At 42.9% G+C, this 19870-nt stretch overlaps 1 protein-coding gene across 1 annotated transcript in view; it reads right to left on the reverse strand.

Annotated features, from left to right (window-relative positions):
• Positions 1 to 19870, reverse strand: part of KIF11 (kinesin family member 11) — a 1847788-nt gene that overhangs the window by 308067 nt on the left and 1519851 nt on the right. The window contains exon 20 of the mRNA XM_044055639.1: positions 3058 to 3337. Within this exon, the coding sequence (XP_043911574.1) occupies positions 3058 to 3337 (280 nt within the window). The remainder of the gene's footprint in view (positions 1 to 3057; positions 3338 to 19870) is intronic.

The raw sequence follows: 19870 nt of genomic DNA on the forward strand, positions 1-19870 counted from the left end.
CGCACTGGCTTGGATTCCTAGGAATTTAGGCAAGCTCACCAAGGGCCCACGTACCCATACTTCTCATATCAGGAAAGGAACTTAAATTATGATCATTGAGCTCATATGCACAAAAAAGTGCCAGTGTTGTATAAAATCTTGGTTGGTGAGAGGAGCACTTAATATTGCTAGAAACCTCCTCAGATTGCTAAAGCCCATTCTGGTCTTCATAAGGAACCACTGCAATAAACCATTTCCTTAGTACAAGGAATTCTAATAAAAATCACTATACAGCAAAACTAATAAAACTGCTAAATCCAAACTACATATAATGCTATTTAGGTGGATATGAGGAAGGGTAGCTTTACTAGTGTAGTCACCCTTCTACAAAATGTACTCTGCAGTATTTCACAACACTATCGTATGCTGCAAGGGTCACCAAGAGTAAAATATTTGGTTTCCCCAGCATAATTGCTGGAGGTGGCCAGTTATAGGGTTTCCTCTAGCACAGGCATGCCAGAACCTCTCCTACCTCTGCACAGTTTCTCAACTCGTAGTGTTTTGTAAAGCTTAAGTATAGTGGTTAACATGGCAGCTTCTGAAATGTCTTCTGCAGAAACACTTCCGAAATATACTGCAGGTTTAACAACTGTACAGTTCTGTGCACTCTCTGTAGAGATTTTGCTGCTCTTGTCACAAAGAGCAGAGTGGGACAGCTATTGATAAGAGTTTGCTTACTGACTGGCATGTCCTTTACTTTAAATGAAAGAAAATACATGTTTTTTCCAAATACACTGGCTTACCTACTCAAAATATCCTACTTGTTTACATATATCCATGTAAAGCAACAACGTTTTCCATTATCCTAGTAGTGTGGGTAAAAGAACAGTTGTACAAAACTGAAAACTGTTGTCCTCTTTGACCCAAAAAGTTGTACAAGTCTTATCACCCAGTTTTCATTAAAATACCAAGCAGTGGAGTTTTTGGTATATTACTCACCCATGTACCGCCAGCATATGCAGGCAATGCTCTCCATTATTCTGGTAGATGGGTAAAACATTAAAAGCTGTACATATTAAAACACTGCTGACAAATTTTGGCAAGAAAAAGATTTGTCTTAATCAACTTTTCCATTATGGAATACCAAAATAAGGCAGTTTAAGCACAACAGCATGCAACTCAAATCCTTTTATTAGTTGGCAGGGCAATAAGCACTTTCTGGAAAAGGCATTTTTAAGAGTACATCAGCTGGTTCAAAAGGAAGAGACAGTCCTCCCAAATAGTGCAAAAGCAAGAAAACTGCTCAAATGAACTCCATTGAGAGACAGCTTCATATGGCGAGGATGAAATCTGTTCACAGGTGTTATAGCCATGAAGAAAAATGAAAAAGCCAAGAATCAATCTATAGTCTAAACATTCAAATGCAGGTTGTACACATCAATGGGTAACCGCAAATTAACCTCTGGTTTTCCACCAATAAACTTCATGGATAGGGAAACATGCTTGATGCAGCCAGTCTTTGGAGATTTATATCGCAAAATATAAGGGCTAATCAAAATTGGAGAACCAGAAGAGCTAGACTGATCCAGAAAACCTCTTCACCTAATTGGATCACAGGGATATCAACACGTTCCGACAAAGGTGCTGCAAGTCTTACTTTTGGCAGCACCATGTTTAAGTTGCGTTAATGATTTCATATCCTTGCTTTCAGTAGTTGTGCAAGCACTAATACCATGTTATCAGATTTTCATAAATAAATGAGAGTTAAAGCAGTAAGAAAACAATTATGCTGGTCACAAACTGCCAACTGCCTACAGCCACCATTTAACACTATTAAAATCGGGCTGAAAACCAGCAGGCTATTTGCAAGAGTCATAATTCAATTACTCCAGCAATGATGTAGGAGCAAAACATGGAGAACAGCAAAAAAAAAGTGACAGATTCCTAGTAGTGTTAGCTATATTACTGATTTGGGCTTAGACAGAGGGCTTATGAAATGCTGGCATGTGCTCACAAGGAATAACTGTTTGTGTGGGTAAAGAGCAGCAAATGTTAAGTAAACTCAAATGTTAGCGGTTACTGTTGCAGAGACCCTCACGGAAAGTCTGAAGATTGCACAAATTATTTTTCCCTTTACAGCAAAGTTTCTGGCTGACGTCCTTAAAGTGGCAGTTAACACTCGCTTCAACTTCTCCAAGGACATGACTGCTCTTGAAGTCTGGCTGAAAGGCCATGTCCGCCTGCACTTAAGTTCTATATCTATTATATAAACACCACAAACAGTTACCTTTATTACTAGCATTTTTTGTATTATTCCAGGTTTTCATTAAATCACAAGCCCCCCCCAAAATAACTCCAAGTTGCACTGTGCTTGGAGTAGTGATGGGCAGTCCAGCAAATCTTGCCACAGACAATATGCTCAGTCCCAAAAGCTGCTTGTGTGTAAACAGATCATTGAAGTAGTTATAGGGGTTACAGGCAACTTTATAAGGCAGGGAAGTTGGGAACAACCACACAATTTGGTGGTAAAAGCATCCTGTTCTAACTACTGCATTTTAAACAATTTCAGCTATTCTACAGCTAGATTTCTGTACAATAGAAAATAAGAGGACAGGGGATGTGTTTGACATGTTACATAATCAAGCTGCTATGCCATGCAGAGAAACTGAAGCCGCTGCTGCCCCTACCACAAATCTGTTAAACTGGGCAACCAAAGAGTTCTCCGCTATTAAAATGTGTGCACTGCTTTTGCCTCTGCTGCTCTCTTGGGACTTTGATTACTTGTTAACACTGTTAAATCTAATACGTTTGAGTGTGTAGCCTTATTGATATCACAAATACACAAGCTAGCAGGGTGCTGACTTTCTTCAGCAGTTATGACTACCTCTGCTTCAAAACCATGTTCTGTATTAAAGTCTTATAGAAAGGGTCTGCTATGTAAGCAGCAAAAAAGCGCAAAAAAAGTTTACATGCAAATTTCATAACTCGAGTTAAGAATGTTGTGCTGACAAAATTTGCATCCATCTTTTTTATGTTCTAGGCATTTTACACATACAAAAACAGCCAAATCTTATCTACCTGCTGCAGCTTTCTCAGTTTTGACTTTTTGCAGGTCAAGAAAGAAACTTGCTGGTCTGCAAATGACACAATGTCCGCGGTTGTGGAAGCGTAGAACTGTTCTGTTTCCTGTCCAGCTGTCTTGATGGCAGAGCAAAGATTACCACAGGACTCTGTGCACTTCTCTACTATCCTCAAGCCTTCATCACCAACTTTTAATATATCCACTGCAACATTGTCAGCTGAAGTAGTAAACTTTTCTTTATGGGACGTAACATCTTCCATAGCTTTTGTGGATTGCCTATATTAAAATAGTTAGTACATATTCACAAGGTTAGCAATTAAGGACAAAATATTTAGTACTGTAAATGGTTTCAGTTAGTATGCTGAATCATATCAAACAATTCACGAGAAAGCAAACCTCATTAAAACAGAAAAAAAATCAACTCAGTCCAATGAGTGGGTTTGCTTGTTTTTCAGCCTTTTGCAAGACATACCAAATAGCCAAAACTTTTTTTTTTTTAAATAACTAGGTAAAATCAACTTGGCTCTTTTCTCAGATGTATAGTTCAAGTCAAAAGAAGTTGTGCACTCCCCATAATGTTCTATCTGTGTTGTCCATTTTGCTTATTTGTCAACTGATGGGTTTGAATCAGAGACATCGGATCCAACTTGGCCACTGAAAAGCTCTGGATAACTTTGAACTCTTGAGCCTCTCCCATACTCCTAATACACCAACCCTGATTGCCTCAGAACTTGTTTGCAAGATACTAAAAGACAAAATCCCTTAATCAGATGCAAATATATATCAGAAAGAAGTTAGCAAAGCCAAACATGGAGCACTGTAAAGTCTAGGAGAGAGACATTTTGTTATATCCACCTGCTCTTCTATAAACCAAAAGGTTGTGGGTCAGTGGGGGTTGGGAGTTGAGGAAAAATGCAAATGGCCAACACAGCTGGAACGTTTTAGTGAGTACACATTGCTTCTTTATCTGATGTCAATTTTCATTCCGTCCTCAACTGATGGGACGGACCTCAGCTACCTAAATCCTAGGGTGGACTTGAGGAAGCATATTTCTAAGCACCACTGAGCTAAAAGATGCCCTACCTTTGGACACCAAATCTAAACTGTAATAAGAGATCGAAGTGAGAGGGAAGTCCAAGTTGCAGCTGCACAAATGCCATCCATGGAAGCCCGATTGAATAACTGAGGAAGTTGCTACAGACCTGGTTGAATCAGCACATTTTCTTTAGCAACATTATTCCCAGTCTCTTCTAAATAAAAGAAATGCAGTCAGTAAGCCACTTGGCTAAAGTGCTTTAGATATTGGTTTACCCAATTTCAGCTAGGCAAAGAATACAAAATTCAACTGTAGTTCTGATATCATTTGTGCTATATTAATAGTAATGTAATTGCCTATGTGAATGTTCACCCTTGTTCAAATAATTTGGAAAGAAAACTGGTGGGTTACTGGTTAATGTTAGTGCGACAACTTTGGGTAAAAAGAAACAGTTTGTAAGGAAACTCTATCCTTACAAAAAAACAAGTACAGAGGTTTCACTGAGAAGGCCTCAATTTCTGAAATCGGTCTGGCAGAAGTAATAGCAACCATAAAGTCTTCCAAGACAGAAATTTAAGAGGCAATCATGCAGATTTAAAGGGTGGAAAGGACCAAGGATTGCAGCACCAGGATTTAGATCCCATGGAGGCGTGGGATCTTTAAAAGGAGGTCTGAGTAGAATTGTGCCCCATAAGAAGAGTCTGCATAACTTATGAGAAGCCAGTGAAAAGCTATCAAATCTAAGAAAATTGGAAACTGCTGCCCACTGGATGTTTACTGTTGAACTGGTCCCCTTGGTTAAAGAGCAGTGTCATGAACTTTAGAACATCATGGATAGGGGCAGAAAGGGGTCCACACAGTTTTGAAGTACCCAGTGTACAAATCTTTTCCATTTACTAGCAAAGTTTCCTTGTGAATAGTTTAAGGGAAGATAAAATTTGGCAGACAGGGGATGAGAGCATCAGTTGTCTGGCTATTACCGGAATTGGAGAAACCAAGCTGTCGGCTTGAGATTCAGAAGGTCCAGATGCATCACGTCTGTTGGGTGAGACAGATCTGGAGCTTGGGGGGGGGGGGGGGGAGATGAACAGAGGAACTTTCTTTCACAAGTTACATTTTAGTGGCAGCCACCATGATGACATCAACTGGGATCCTTTGGACCAGAACTGTAAACTCCAGCAGTGTCATAATTTTGTCGGGTTTCCTGGAAATGGGCTCAATGGTGTCTGATGCCTACCATGCCCACAGAGAGCAGGCAGAGTCACCCAGGAAGTACATGGGCTGGTACCAAATGCCTCCAAGAATACAGATTCCTCAAATGAAGGTTTGCTGGGCTTCCAGCCACCTGTCTATTTCAAGGATGTCTCAGAACAAGATATCCTCAGAAGATGACTGTGGGGACCCTCTGCCGTCCTCAAAATCTGTATGCTTGACAGATTCAATGAAATCTTAACGCTTCCTCTTTTACATGTCCTCGTCTTAGGGACCTCCTCAGTGGGATTTTCTGGGGAGGTATCAGAAGAGGTTGGAATACTCAAGGTGAGAGTCCTGGGGTTTCAGTACCAGCTGCCCTCCGAGGAGAGGTTGATTGATGCTCTTAGCTAATGTGGGATCGATGTAGGTACAGGACCAGAGGGGATAGGCAGACCTTCCTGGGGAGGGATAGGAACCCTGGTTCTTCCTACTACTCCAAGGAACCTCCTCCCCTGAGGCAGAAGTCAGACCAGAACTTACCACTGCTGGGGCTCTGAAGATCTGTCGACTGAAACACCTCAGATCCGACAGGGCAAAATAGACTCAGAGCTCTCTGGATCAAACTGTACCAAAGAACTCACAGCACACCTCGGATCAGGGTGTACAACAATCCTGGAATCTGAAGTAGACCAGCTTGGATGACTGATCCAAAGGTTCAGAGACCACAGAAGGAGTCAGAGGAGGAAAACTTAGAGGTGCTGTTGTAGTTGTACAGGTTTCCTGACACTATGAGGTAGGAGCCAAGGTAAAACCTGGATGACTGTGCTGGGATGATGTGTTACTACCCTCTTCAAATCCTCTACACTAAAGCTTTTAGAAGAGTGAGAGGAATGCATAGAAGCTGATTGTACATCCAAAAATAGAGAAGGTAATCTTGATAGGACTGGGTCCACCAATGGGGAATATCTTTTTCTAGGCAAAGAAATATCTGAAATTTTTGACTTTTCCAAAGCATTTGTATCAAAGGGAACATTAAATTTTGGAGACTTCAAAGGGAAAGAAACAGTCTGATCCAGTAGTAATTTCTTAGTCTCTCTGATCCATTGTCGTCAGATCTGAGTGTATAGTTTTCTTTAACAGATCCAGTAACAGTAAGATCCGAAGGTCTTTTCAAAGATTTCTTGGAGGAAGCTGTTGAAAAGCTTGGACAGTACGAGGTACTTTTATTTATTTTTAGGTACATTTCTAGAAATAGCTTCACCAAAAGAAGGCAATAGCCCTTTTAAAGTAAATGTTTATTTTTGCGCTCCACCAATGTCCTCAGTTTGAATGCATGACGTATAGAGCAACTTTCTTGTAAGTGAAGTGGACCAAGGCAATAGAGTCAAAGGGGAATTTTCTGACACCTCCCATATTTTTTTAAAACCCACGGGGGGCCTCTCTCTGCTATCGTAGCAAAACCAAGACAAATTTAGTAGCGAACAGATAAAACAAGTATACTAGTAGATAAAAAAAAAAAAAAAAAAAAAAAAAAAGCTTTTCTAAGGGGAAGAAAAAAGGAAATTAAACTACCTAAAAGGTAGAAAAGCGAAAGAAAAAGGAAATTAACCTACAAAGGTAGTATAAGAAACTACGCTAGCATAGAAGGTAAAGGGAGAGAGGAATTAGAAAGTTAAGTCTTCCCTTCATTCCTCCTCACAAGAGAGTCAAGACCAATTGTTTTGTAGCTTTCTCAGCTAGCAAACAAGGCTGAGTGGTTTCCAAAAATCAATCTAGCATAATTGACAACTGGTTGCATCCTTCATTTATTCACAAAATGGCCTAGAACCACCTCCGCTTCCTAGGGCACACTACCAGGGGATAAGGGTACTTCTGCCTTCTTGTCTCGAACCTCCATTGATATTTATGCAGCACCTACAATGTCTACAAATCACACCTTTGTTACACATTATAAACTAGATAGCGTCTTGAGGAGAAGGGCTTACTTTGGCTCAGTGTAGCTCTGGCATAGTCTTCTATGAGGGCCACACTGGAATCACATGACTATCGTGAGAAGGAATGAAGAGGACATCAGATTAGAAAGTTACATCTTACCATAACTTGGCATCTGTGTTGTCCATCTTCATTCCTCCTCACTTTCCCACCCAGCCATCCCCCTGCCTCATTCTTATACAGGGTTAAGGCAGATGATGGGTCCCTACATCTGAGCCTCATCCTGACCTGGTGATATATGTATGGAATCTGCCAACTCTACCTGAGGTGCTTGGGTGGGTGCATTAAGGGTAAGAGGGAGGAGCTAAAGTGTCAGATCCATGTCTGGAGAATGTGGCCAAGCCAGATCTTGAGCTCCTCCCTCTTACCTACAATGCACTTCATCCACCCAAGCAGTTCAAATAGAGTCTGCAGAAAGAGCTGGAATGTGAGGAGGTGGTGGTGTATCAATATACCACTAACTTTTTCCCAGACTACATTAACCCCCCCCCCCCAACTTGTAGCCTCAAAGTACAGTTGTGCACCTACCATAAATGTAGATGTTCGAGTGTATTCACTGCTGCAGTCATTACACTTTGGTTATCCTGCTGGCAGGCTACTCGCAGTCGGCCGGAATTCCAAAGTCCTGGTCTGGCGCTGGTTGCTGTCGCCTCTTCCCCGGTGTGCCAGGGGTATACAAGATGCAGCCAACGCCATTTTCTTCAGGTTTTCTTGCCCCAGATGTCAGGTGCCCCAAAAGGGTAGGCTAAAAACATTGCTTATAAAAAGCATGCACTAAAATAACCAATACATTAATCTACAAGCAAATACACCACATAGGTTGTTATAGAATAGAGAAGTACAGATAAGTCCCAGCAAAGAAAGGGAGATGGTGGGTGGGTAACCTGGACTGCAACAGTGAATACACTCAAACATCTACATTTATGGTAGGTACACAACTGTACTATGTTCGTGTTTCACTGTTGCAATCATTACACTTGGGTTGAATCCCAAAGCTGAGGTTGGGTGGCTGGGTCTAAATAGAATTGGGAGTGGCTATGAGGTCCTGCAGAACTGTAGTGGCACTGATTTGCCATGTTGTGCATAGCAGAAACAAATGCAGTGTCCTATCCATTTTGAAATAGTCTGCTTTGAGATAGCCTTTCCTTGTGATCCTGCAGCATATGCCACTAAAAGTTGCTCAATCTTTCTGAAAGCTTTAGTTTTGTCCAAGTAGAAGCGTAGCTGTCTGTGTATGTCCAAAGAATGCAGTAGTCTCTCCCCTTTATTCTGAGGATTTGGACAAAAAGTAGGCAAATGAATAGTTTGATTAAGAGCCACACCGAATACTACCTTTGGCATAAATGTTGGGTTTGCCCTGAGATAAACCCTGTCCGGATGGAAAATAAAAGGTTCCACAGCCATTAATGCCTGTGACTCAGACTCTTCTTGTTGAAGTTATTGCTTGGAGCAGAGCTATTTTCCATAAGAATTTTATCTCTGCTGTATTGGCTGGCTCAAAAGGAGGCAGTGTGAGCTTTTCCAAGACAAAATTGAGGTCTCATGTAGGTATCTGTGCTCTCCTTGGGGGGTCTTATGTTTTTGGCCCCTCTGAGGTACTGCCTTAGCAGTCGATGTGAAAAAATAGGTGGTTCGGTATTGTAATGAGCTGAAATGGCAGAGGCATGGATCTTAATTGATGAGAAGGATAGGCCTTTGTCCAGCATCTCAGTTAGGTATTGTAAAATCTGAGGAATATTTGGAAGAAGAGGGTCAATTCTTTGTGCCTGGTTCCAAGCACAAAATCTTTTCCATTTTTATGCATAAGACTTTCTGGTGCTGGGCCTCCTTGCTTCCAAAATAACATCCATAACTGCTTTTGAGAGAGGAGTGTTCTGAGTGGTTATATTATTCGCCATGCAGCCAGATTTAAGGTTCTGATTTGGCTCTGTAGGATCGGATTGTTTTGTTGGGTCAGAAGATGAGGGATTTGAGGTAAAGTTCAGGCTGACCCTTGAGACAAGCTCTTTAGGATCGGGTACCAGTGCTGGCGTGGCCAGTCTGGGGCAATCATGATCAGTTTTGGCTTCTCGTCTGACCTTTAGGAGTACCTTGGGGAGGAGAGGCAGTGGAGAAAAGGCATATACTGTAAGGGTTTTCCAGCTGAATGATAGAGCATCCACCTTCCATGCTTGTTAAGTCCTTGTGCAGAATCTCTGTAGTTGGTAGTTGTGAGGGGAGACAAACAGATGTCTGGGCATCCCCATTTCCTTGTTATGCTGAAAACTTGTGGATCTAGTTTCCACTCGTTAGGATCCAAGAGGTTTCAGCTTAGTTAGTCTGCCAGAGTATTTGTCTTTCCTGGCAGGAATTGTGCTTGCAGATGTACTTGGTAAGTCAATGCTGGGTTCCACAAAGTCATGGCTTGCCTGCAGAGAGGGTAGGAATGGGTGTCCCCTTGCTTATGTACCACATGACTGTAGTATTGTCCGCCTTTAGCAATAGTTGTCCTGGATGGAGAAGATCCTTGAAGGCTGTTAGGGCATTCTGTACTGCTAACATCTATTTTTGATTGATATGAAGATGTATTTGGCTTGCGGGCCATGTGCCCTGAATACATTTTCCTGCCATGCGTGCCCCCCAGGTGTAATCAGATGCATCTGTTAGAGTCTGCCTGGCTGTGGATAAAGTGAAAGGCTGTCCCTTGTTGTGGTGACAGGCCAGTGCCCACCATCAAAACTCCTGTTGCAGGCAGGGAACGAGGGTAATTAATGTTTCCAGGCTGTGGCAATGTTTAGTCCAAACACACTTTAGATACCATTGCAGCTTCCTCATATGCAGTCTTGCATATGGAATTAGCAGAATGCAGGATGCCATGAAGCCCAAAGCCTGCAGAATTTTTCTTGCAGGTAACTGGGTCTTTGTTGCCATATTCTGGAAGTAACAAGTCAGTTGGCTTTGCTTGTCTGGCGTGAGGATAAGCCATCTGGAGAGTTGTATTTAAGCTTGCACCCAGGAATATTATCTCTTGAGAGGGCACTAGTTTTGATTTATTTTCGTTTACTGTGTACCCTAGGCAAATTAGTAATCGTTTTACAAATGCCAGATGCTTTAGTAGAATGTCCTTGCTCTCTGCTTGAATAAGGCAGTCGTCCAAGTAGGGATAAATTTGAATTCCTCTGTCTGCAAAATGCAATTACTGGTGCCAGGCATTTTGTGAAGACCTTGGGAGCAGTAGATAAGCCAAAGGGCAGTGCAGAGAATTGGTAGTGCATTGAGCCAGCTATGAATCTGAGGTATCTTCTGCAAGATTTTCTGATTGCGACATGCAGGTATGCCTCTGAGGTCCAAAGTTACGAGCCAAGCCTTCTTGCCCAGCATGGGCAGATGTTGCTGCAGTGTCATTTTGAATTTTGGAACGTCCAGAAAAGTATTTAGAATAGACAGGTCCAGTATTGGTCTCCATGCTTTGTAATTTCTGGGTACCAAGAAAAGCCTAGAGTAAAATCCTTGTCCCTGCTCTTGCTGTGGTACTCGCTGAATAGCCCTCATATGTCCATGAGAGATGACATTTGTTTTTGTGTCTCTGCCCATTGATTGTGTGGCAGGTCTGGCATACCTTTTGCCTTTGGAAGGGTGTGAAAATGGAATCTGTAGCACTGAGAAACAATATTCAATACCCATTTGTCCTGGGTGATCATGTGCCAATTGTGTGAAAAAAGTGCTAGCTTTCCCCTTAAGGGTGCTGACAAAAGATAAGTGCTTGGCATTGCCAGTGGAAAGTCATTGGGACTGTTTCCTATATGGTTGTGATTTTGTCTTCTCCACTTTTGAAGGTAGAAGCACCCCATTGTTTAGGCCTGTATGAGCCTTGGGGCTGAGATCTGCCTCTAGGGCGTCTGTATCTGCCTCTTTGTGGTCTGACACTGGAAAGGACCAATTTTTAGAAGGCCAGTTCCTGCTAAATCTTGGTGGCTGAACCTGTAAGAAATCCTTTACTGTATGCATAGATTTTGCTTTATCCTCCATTTTCTTTAACACCTCTTCTGCCTTAACACCAAACAAAGTATCATGCTGTAATGGAGCATCCAATAATTTTGCTTTAACATAAGGCAGATTCTGTTCCTTTAACCAAGCATGCCTTTGAATGACAGTCTAACAGCAGCCCTGCAAGAGGCTGCTAGTGAATCAAAACCACATTGCAAAGTATGCTTTCCCACTTGTTAAGCTGCATGCAATAAATCCTGCATTTTTTTTGTTTTCAGGACATTCAGAGTTTGCCTGCATTTTCTGTTTTAGCAGAGACATTAGGTATTGCTGATATTTAAGCATATGAAACTGGCAATTTAAAGCCCTTACAGCCAAAGTAGCAGAGGTGTAAACTTTTTTCCCCCCATCTGTCCAGTGCTCTAGAATCCCTATCAGAGGGAACAGGTTTTTTTTTGCAGTGGAAGCCTTGACCCCTTTGGGACCCTGAGAAATAATTTCTGGGTCAGCAGCAGGGTTTTTATATAGAAATTTGTAAGAATCTGGAACCCTGTAGTACCTACCTGGCTTAACTGGTGCAGGGGGTAGAGAGTCATGAGACAGACTGGACTCTGAAAATACATAAACAATATCTAGCACAGGTGGGATAGCAAGAGGTCTGTGCTGAGGCAATAAAAGAAAATCTGAGCCTTTTCTTAGATTCTGAACAATCTTGGCTCTCCCAGTGGAAATGCTCCCTCATGGTGTGCAGGGTTTCCCCAAAAGAATAGTCCTCAGGAGGAGAGGCTGAAGGGACAGATTCTTCAGCATCAGAGTCCTCATAGGGAATGGAAACCTGATCAGAGGAATCAATCAGTGTCTTGCCTAGGCCTTTTATCAGGAAGGGGATGGGAACCCCTGATCAAAGTAATTAGGTCTTTGGCCATTTTGAGCATCTGTTTCTTAGGCATGGAAGTCTGTCCAGGAGAATGCTGTACTTGTTTCTTTGTCTTTAAAGCTGTTTAGTCTTTATCTTGGATGCTGAGGTTGGCTTGATATAAAGCTGTGTAGGTCTGAAAACACCCTCAGAAGCCGATGCCTGGCTCAGCAGCTCTGGACCCATCTGAGGGATTAATTTCCGAAGGCCCAATACCTTGAGTATCCAGAGGCCTAGTTGTCTCCACGTGGGAGTTGGAGGTGGCCTGTGGCTTTGAGGTAGCGGGTGTCAGGGGCTGCGAAAGAGCCTCACTGAGAACCGGCGACTGACCTAGAGCAGGCTTCATCTGTTTTGGTCCTCTGATGCCCGCCCTTTTCTTTCTCCTTGCGCATTTTATGAACTCCGGTCGGCTGTTCCGACGGCATTATATAGTTAAATCTTTGGTCAAAGTAATGAAATGCAAAATCATACCTACGCTTAGTAGTGCGTTGGTTAAATCTAGCACAAAACCGACAACTAGCAACGTCGTGGTCAGGGGTCTAGGCAAGGAATACAGTAAGAATGAAAATCCTTACGAGGTATTTGCTTCCCACAAGAAATACAATTGTTAACTTTTTCTGACATAGGTCTGGAGCAAGAAAAAAGTTACCCCAACGGGGTACTTAGCTTTATTGAAGACTTCGGATCCGAAATTCAATTACAAAAATCTCAGGAGTCGGACGACCGGCACTTGCGAACTGCTTTTGCTTCGGGCACCGCACGGCAAGAAAGACTGGAGAAAATGTTGTCGGCTGCATCTTATATACCCCTGGGGCACTGACGTCGGGGAAGAGGCGACAGCAACCGACGCCGGACCAGGACTTTGGAATCCAGGCAGACTGCAGGTAGCCTGCCAGCAGGATAACCCAAAGTGCAATGACTGCAACAGTGAAACACGAACATCTATAAAAAGAAAGCTGCTTTTGCTTAAACCATGATATACATTACAACACACCAGGGACATGAATATTAAAGCTAATAACCCAGCAAATGTATAACTGATGCTGCCAGTATTTATAACTGATGCTGCCAGTATTTAGGAGTGCACCTTCTATTCCTTGAAATAGACCAAAACATATGGTTTATGTCAAGTGGACATTGGTTTATAGGTTGGTACTAGGCTATCAGCCCTAGGGCCTATACAAGCCTAGCCATAACAATTCCCTGGCTATTTCTTCCCACATTATTTACTTTCCTGGAACCCTGTCTAGCAGGGCGACTGACGTGATCCCTGGGGTGAATTTCCTTTCTCCCATCCAATCGTCAAGGTTCCTCTTGAAGAGGTCCAAAGAGGCACTCTGCTTGACATGTATGGGCAATTATTCCAGAGTCTGGGAGTCTCTGGGTCAGGAACCCATCCCTCCAGCATGTTTTGTTTATTGTGATGACAAGGTTTAGATCCCTGGAGCGTGTAGCTCTGAGGGATTGGGATTTCTTTAAGTGTAGCATGTCCAACAGCTCTGGGTTTGACATGGCCTTGTATGTTAAGCAGAGATCGCCTCTGAGTAGACGATATGCGACAGAGTATAGCTGGAGTTTTTTAAGGCGGTCAGCGTAGGGCATCTGCTTTAGGCCTGTGATTCTTTTAGTGAGATATTTCTGAGACCTTTCCAGTTGCTGCAGATGTCTTGAGAGGTACATACCAAATGGGGCATTGTATTCTATAATGGGTCTAATGAGGGATGAGTACAGTGTGACAATGACCTCCTTTTTTCTGGATGAAAAGCCCGTCGTGATGAGGTGTGCCACATAGGATTTCCTGACTATTGTGGCGATGTGGTTATCGAAGGTGAGACCACTGTTCACTGCAGAAAGTACAGCTGTGTTAATATATTCATAATACATATTTTCATAGATCACTATTGTAATATCGTCCCTTAACTATGGGAATTGGGCATATGCTCACCCTTCTACATTATACCCAAATGCTTACTCACTTGGTATATATCCTCAAACACTGACTGTTTTGAAATGTATTAAATTTTATGCTACTCAGACTATAAGTATGATGAAACCAGAGACTACAGTGAAATTATACACAGATACAGGAAGGACACTGTGTGTGGCATAGGACTTCCACAGAAACCATTATACAAAAATGGTCATTCACTTGGCATACACCAAGAAACTAAAGGAAAAGCTAACCCTTCCCCTCAGAACAGTCTATGGTACAGTCTGAATGAGCTTTTCAAGAGTATATTCAGCCCACATTCAGATTCCCTATCCTAGCCAAGTGAAGAACTTCAACCTGCCCTTTAGACTAACTAGAGTGATTTTCCTTGCCCGCCAAAGGCATCCCTACAGCCACAGAGGATGTGGCCATCCACCAGTCCTTGGTGGCTATAGGTTAGCTCCACTGGCAGTAGTGGGCAAAAGAATGGTAAAAGGGACAAGTGGGCACAGCAGTCACCCGCCAGCAGCTGAGGCACAACAGGAGCAGGTCCAACACTCAGACTCCCTAAAAACTTCTTGATAGGGGAAGATAAACCCCCAAGAGACCAATAACTGCTCCAAAGAGTAGCAGACAATGGGGCAAAGGTGGATAGTGGAGGCTGGATAAATCAGTAATAACGTAAAATACAGAACAAGTGGTACCAAAGTAAACTTAGTCGACCACACGCACAGTATCCTGCCACAAATACACAAGCCTACAAAACCTGTGGGAAATTTCTGTCAAAAAACACTGAAAGTTCTCAAAAGCATTGCATACAAACACCCTTCGAAATGTAATGATATGCCCTAAATATTCAGTTTCCTAGCAAACATTTTAGTTATGAAAAAGATTGATTTTACAAAATCTTACCATAAGTATAGATGTCCTTCTCTTTCTCTGTTGCAGTATTCTTAACTTGAGGGAGCTCCATACATGACCAAACAGCCAGTATACAAAAGGCTTTTACTACTAGGGTCGCGTGGTACGTAACATATAGGCTGCTGTCAGATTACCATAAGTGACATATACACGCACCCTCAGAACAGAATGCCCCAGGATGAATGCCAGTCTAAAGGAGTATGTAGGTTAAGTACATCCAAGTAAGAACAAAGTCTGGGAAAGGCGAGAGGGATAGAATACTGCAACAGAGAAGAGGACATTTATCATTATCGCATGATTTTACATAACTAATCTAGGTCCTTCTATTCCTCTTAGTATTCTTAACATGGAGGATACCAAAGCTCATGAGGAAAGGAAACCCTGCTCAAGATTTAGAATTGTCCAATTTGTAATGGCTGATGAAGGTATGGACTGAAGACCAGGTTGGCTGCCTCCAGAATGGAGTTAGTATCCAATCCTTTGAAGAAGGTGCCAGAGGAAGCAATTGGCCTGGTAGAATGTGCCTTAACAGGAGAAGGAAGCCTCTTCCCATGGAGCTCATAGCAGAAGGAAATAGCTTTAGAGATACAGCTGGAAACACTGTTTAGAGACAAGAACCCTAAAGTTCTTGGGTGGAATGAGAAATAACAGGTCTGATTTCCTGATATCCTTTGTTTTGTCAAGATAGAACTTAAGCTGTCTGAACATCCAATGTGTGCAACATCCTCTCCACAGAGATCTGTGAAGTGGACTTCTTGAGGGATAGTTTACCATTTCAGACAAAAGTAGGGTTGGCGCAGGGTACACTGTGGAAAGTACAGTTTTGTACCTACCATAAATGTAGATGTCCGATAGATATGCAACTGCAGTCCTGACATATGGGTTGTCCTGCCTCAGGCAGCCCTTCGGTCAGCCGGATTCCAAAGTCTGGGTCCGGCGTCGGCTGATGTCGCCTCTTCCCTGACGTCAGAGCGGCTGGGGGTATAAAAGCATCAGCCGACGCCATCTTCTTCAGTGTTTCTTGCCCCAGATGCCAGGTGCCCTCCAAGGAAGGCTAAAATTAGAGAATGGATAAAAATTCCATATCTGCACAACAGTAATAAACAGATACACCATAACAGATATCCCCAGCTAATTTGAAAAAGGGGGAGTGGACCCAAAAGAGAATTACAGAGGGGTAGGAGGGTGGGAAAACCTGACTGCAGTTGCATATTTATCGGACATCTACATTTATGGTAGGTACAAAACTGTACTATGTCCTTCAAGAATGCAACTGCAGTCCTGACATGGGTTGAATACCATAGCCAAGCTGGGGGTGGTAGGATCTAAGATAAGGATGGTGTAGCTAAAATGCCCTGCAGGACTGCAGAAGCAAAGGCTGCTCGGGATCTGGAATATAAAGGCAGGTTGTAATGTTTGGAAAATGTATGCACGGAGCTCCATGTAGCAGCTTCTAGAATGTCCTTTGTAGCCACCTTTCTTAGAAAGGCTGTGGAGGTGGCTGTAGCTCTGGTGGAGTGTGGCCTGATATTGGCTGGCACACCTTTTCCATGGAAACAGTAGCAGAAGCTGATGCAGTCTCCAATCCATTTTGAAATTGTTTGGAAATTGCCTTTCCTTGTACTCCAGCAGCGTAAGCTACAAATAGTTGGTCATACTTTGTTGGCCTTTGTTCTGTCCAAGTAGTAGCGCAATTGTATGTGGATGTCCAAAGTGTACAGAAGCTTTTCTCCTTTATTTTGAGGATTGGGAAAGAAAGTAGGCAGGTGAATTGCTTGATTTAGAGAAACCCTGGATATCACTTTTGGCATGAATGAAGGATTGGTTCTTAAAGAGACTGTCCTGATGGAAAATGAGAAATGTAGGTACTGCCATGACAGCCTGTATCTCAGAGACTCTTCTTGCTGAAGTAATTGCCAACAGGAAAACTGTTTTCCAGGAGAGAAATTGCAATTCTGAAGATGCTGCTGGCTCAAAAGGAGGAAGAGTTAATTTTTCTAAGACGAAGTTGAGGTCCCATGCAGGCACTGGTGGTTTTCTTGGAGGTTTGATATTCTTTATCCCTCTTAGAAGCTGTCTTAGCAAAGGATGTGAAAACACAGGTGGATCACAGTTGTATTTTGCTGAAATTGCTGAGGCGTGTATTTTTATGGAAGAATATGAAAGGCCGCTAGAAGCATTTCTGCCAAGTATTCTAGTATCTGTGGGATGCTCATTACTGATGCATCCTGACCCTTGTTGGCATTCCAGATGTTGAATCTCTTCCATTTGGCTGAATAAGTTTTTCTGGTGGAAGGCCTGCGTGCTTCCAGTAAGATCTCTTGAACTTTTTTGGAGAGAGAGATATAAGGAGAAGTCATGGAACCCTCCAAGCTGTCAGTTGCAATGTTTGCAGGTTGGGATGAACAGTCCTGTAATTGTGCTGAGTTATAACCAGAGGCCATTGAGGCAGGGGCCACGGCTTGGTGCGAGTTATGCTCCTTAGTAATGGATACCAGTGCTGTCTTGACCAGTCTGGAGCTATCAAAATGCCTTTCGGTTGTTCTGCTTTGATCTTCAGTAACACCTTGGTCATTAATGGTACAGGTGGGAATGCATAGATTGTTAGAGAATTCCAGCTGAAGGAGAGACCATCCATTCTCCAGGCTTGAGGATGGTGTGTCCTTGAGCAGAACTTCTTCGGATGATGATTGAGGTGTGAGGCAGAGAGATCTATGTCCGGCCTTCCCCATGCACGAGTTATTTGTGAAAAAATGTCTGGATGCAACATCCATTCGTGCGGGTCCATAATGTTTTTGCTTAGACTGTCCGCCAGAACATTGTCCTTGCCTGGAACAAACTGGGATTGCAACTGTATGTTCAGTTTCAGGGACTTTTCCCAAAGAGTCATTGTTAGTCTGCAGAGAGGGTAAGAATGGGTGCCTCCCTGTTTATGTACCACATAACAGTGGTGTTGTCTGTCTTTATTAGCAGATGACCTTGCTGAAGAAATTTTCCGAAGGCCTCGATTGCATGAATCACCGCCAACATCTCTTTTTGATTGATGTGCAGATGCAATTCCCGGGGTGCCCATTGCCCTTGAATGCATCTGCCCTCCATGTGCGCCCCCCATCCATGATCTGAAGCGTCTGTTGTAATGGCTTGGCTTGCTTGAGGTTTGTTGAAAGACATGCCTTTGTTTAGCTGGCTTGCTTGTGCCCACCACAAAAATTCCTTTTGTAGACATGGAATGAGTGGAATAATTGCTTCTAAGTTGTGGCTGTGTTGAGACCATAAACTTTTTAGGTACCATTGTAGTTCTCATGTGTAGTCTTGCCAGTGGAATCAGAAGAATGCAAGATGCCATGAAACCCAGGGCCTGCAGGATTTTCCTTGCAGTCATCTGGGTGTGCTTTGCTAGGCTTTTGAAGTAATCTGGTAATTGTTCTTGTTTTTCTTCTGTGAGGAAAGCCATTTGTGAGTTTGTGTCCAGTTTGGCTCCTAGAAAAATTATTTGTTAGGATGGCAGTAGTCTTGATTTTTGAATTTTGACTGTGTATCCCAAAGCCTGTAGTAAGTGAATGACATAGTCCAAGTTTCTTATCGAGGCTTGCTTGCTGTCCGCTTGTATAAGGCAGTCGTCCAGGTAAGGGTATATTTGGATCCCCTGAAATCTGCAATGCGCAATTACTGATGCCAGGCATTTTGTGAATACTCTGGGCACAGTAAATAAGCCAAAAGGCAATGCTGAGAATTGATAATGCTCTGACCCTGCAAGAAATCTGAGGTATCTTCTGCAGCTGTGTCTGATTGGGACATGCAGGTATGCCTCCTTGAGGCCCAGAGTAACCAGCCAAGACCCCATGCCCAGCATGGGAAGAAGTTGCTGTAACGTCAGCATTTTGAATTCTGGCACAATGAGAAAAGTGTTTAGAGCGGACAAGTCCAGTATAGGTCTCCATTGCTTTTCTTTTCTTGGAACAAGGAACAGTCTCGAGTAGAATCCCTGGCCTTATTCCCGAGGAGGAACCTTTTCTATTGCTTTGATTTGTAGCAGCTTTGAAACTTGTATGAGTGCCTCTGCCCTTTGATTTTGTGGCAGGTTTGGCATGCCTTGTCTTGTTGGTAAGGTATGGAAGTGGAACCTGTAACCTTTGTCTATTATGTCCAAAATCCATTTGTCCTTTGTAAAAACGTGCCAATGTTTTGAAAATAAAGATAATTTTCCGCCTAAAGGTGCTTCTCTTTGAGCCTTGGTCGGCGGTGTCAAAGTCAAGTCATTGTGATTGTCCCTGTGGAGCAGAAGTCGTCCCTGCGCCACTTCTCTGATTAGTTGGTTGCCATTGGCGGCCCCTGTAGGAGCCTCAGTATTGCCCTCTACCTTGAGCACGCCTGTTTTGTCCCCTTTGGAACTTGTCAGTGTCTGGAAAGGACCAATTCTTCGAAGGCCAATTCCTGCTGAACCTTGGTGGCTGAACCTGGAGGAAGTCTTTGACTGTTTGTACCGATTTAGCCTTTTCCTCAATTGATTTCAACACACCCTGTGCATTAGCACCAAATAGCTTGTGTTTTTCCAGAGGTGCATCTAGAAGCTTTACTTTAACATGATCTGGCAATGTCTGTTCTTTCAACCAAGCATGTCTACGTATGACTGCCCCTGTCATAGCTGCCCTACATGAAGCTTCCAGTGCATCATAACCACACTGAAGAAAATGACTGCTAACCTGCTGAGTATTATGAACCAAATCCTGCAAAGCCTTTCTATCTAAAGGCTCAGGCGAGGCTAACTTTCTGCAAATCATCCATCAAGAAATCCTGATACTGAAACATATGAAAAAGACAGTTAAGTGCCCTCATGGCAAGGGTGGTTGAGGT

This window comes from Protopterus annectens, chromosome 14.part0 (assembly GCF_019279795.1).
Source record: "Protopterus annectens isolate FY-2018-M chromosome 14.part0, PAN1.0, whole genome shotgun sequence".
Lineage (NCBI taxonomy): Eukaryota > Metazoa > Chordata > Ceratodontiformes > Protopteridae > Protopterus > Protopterus annectens.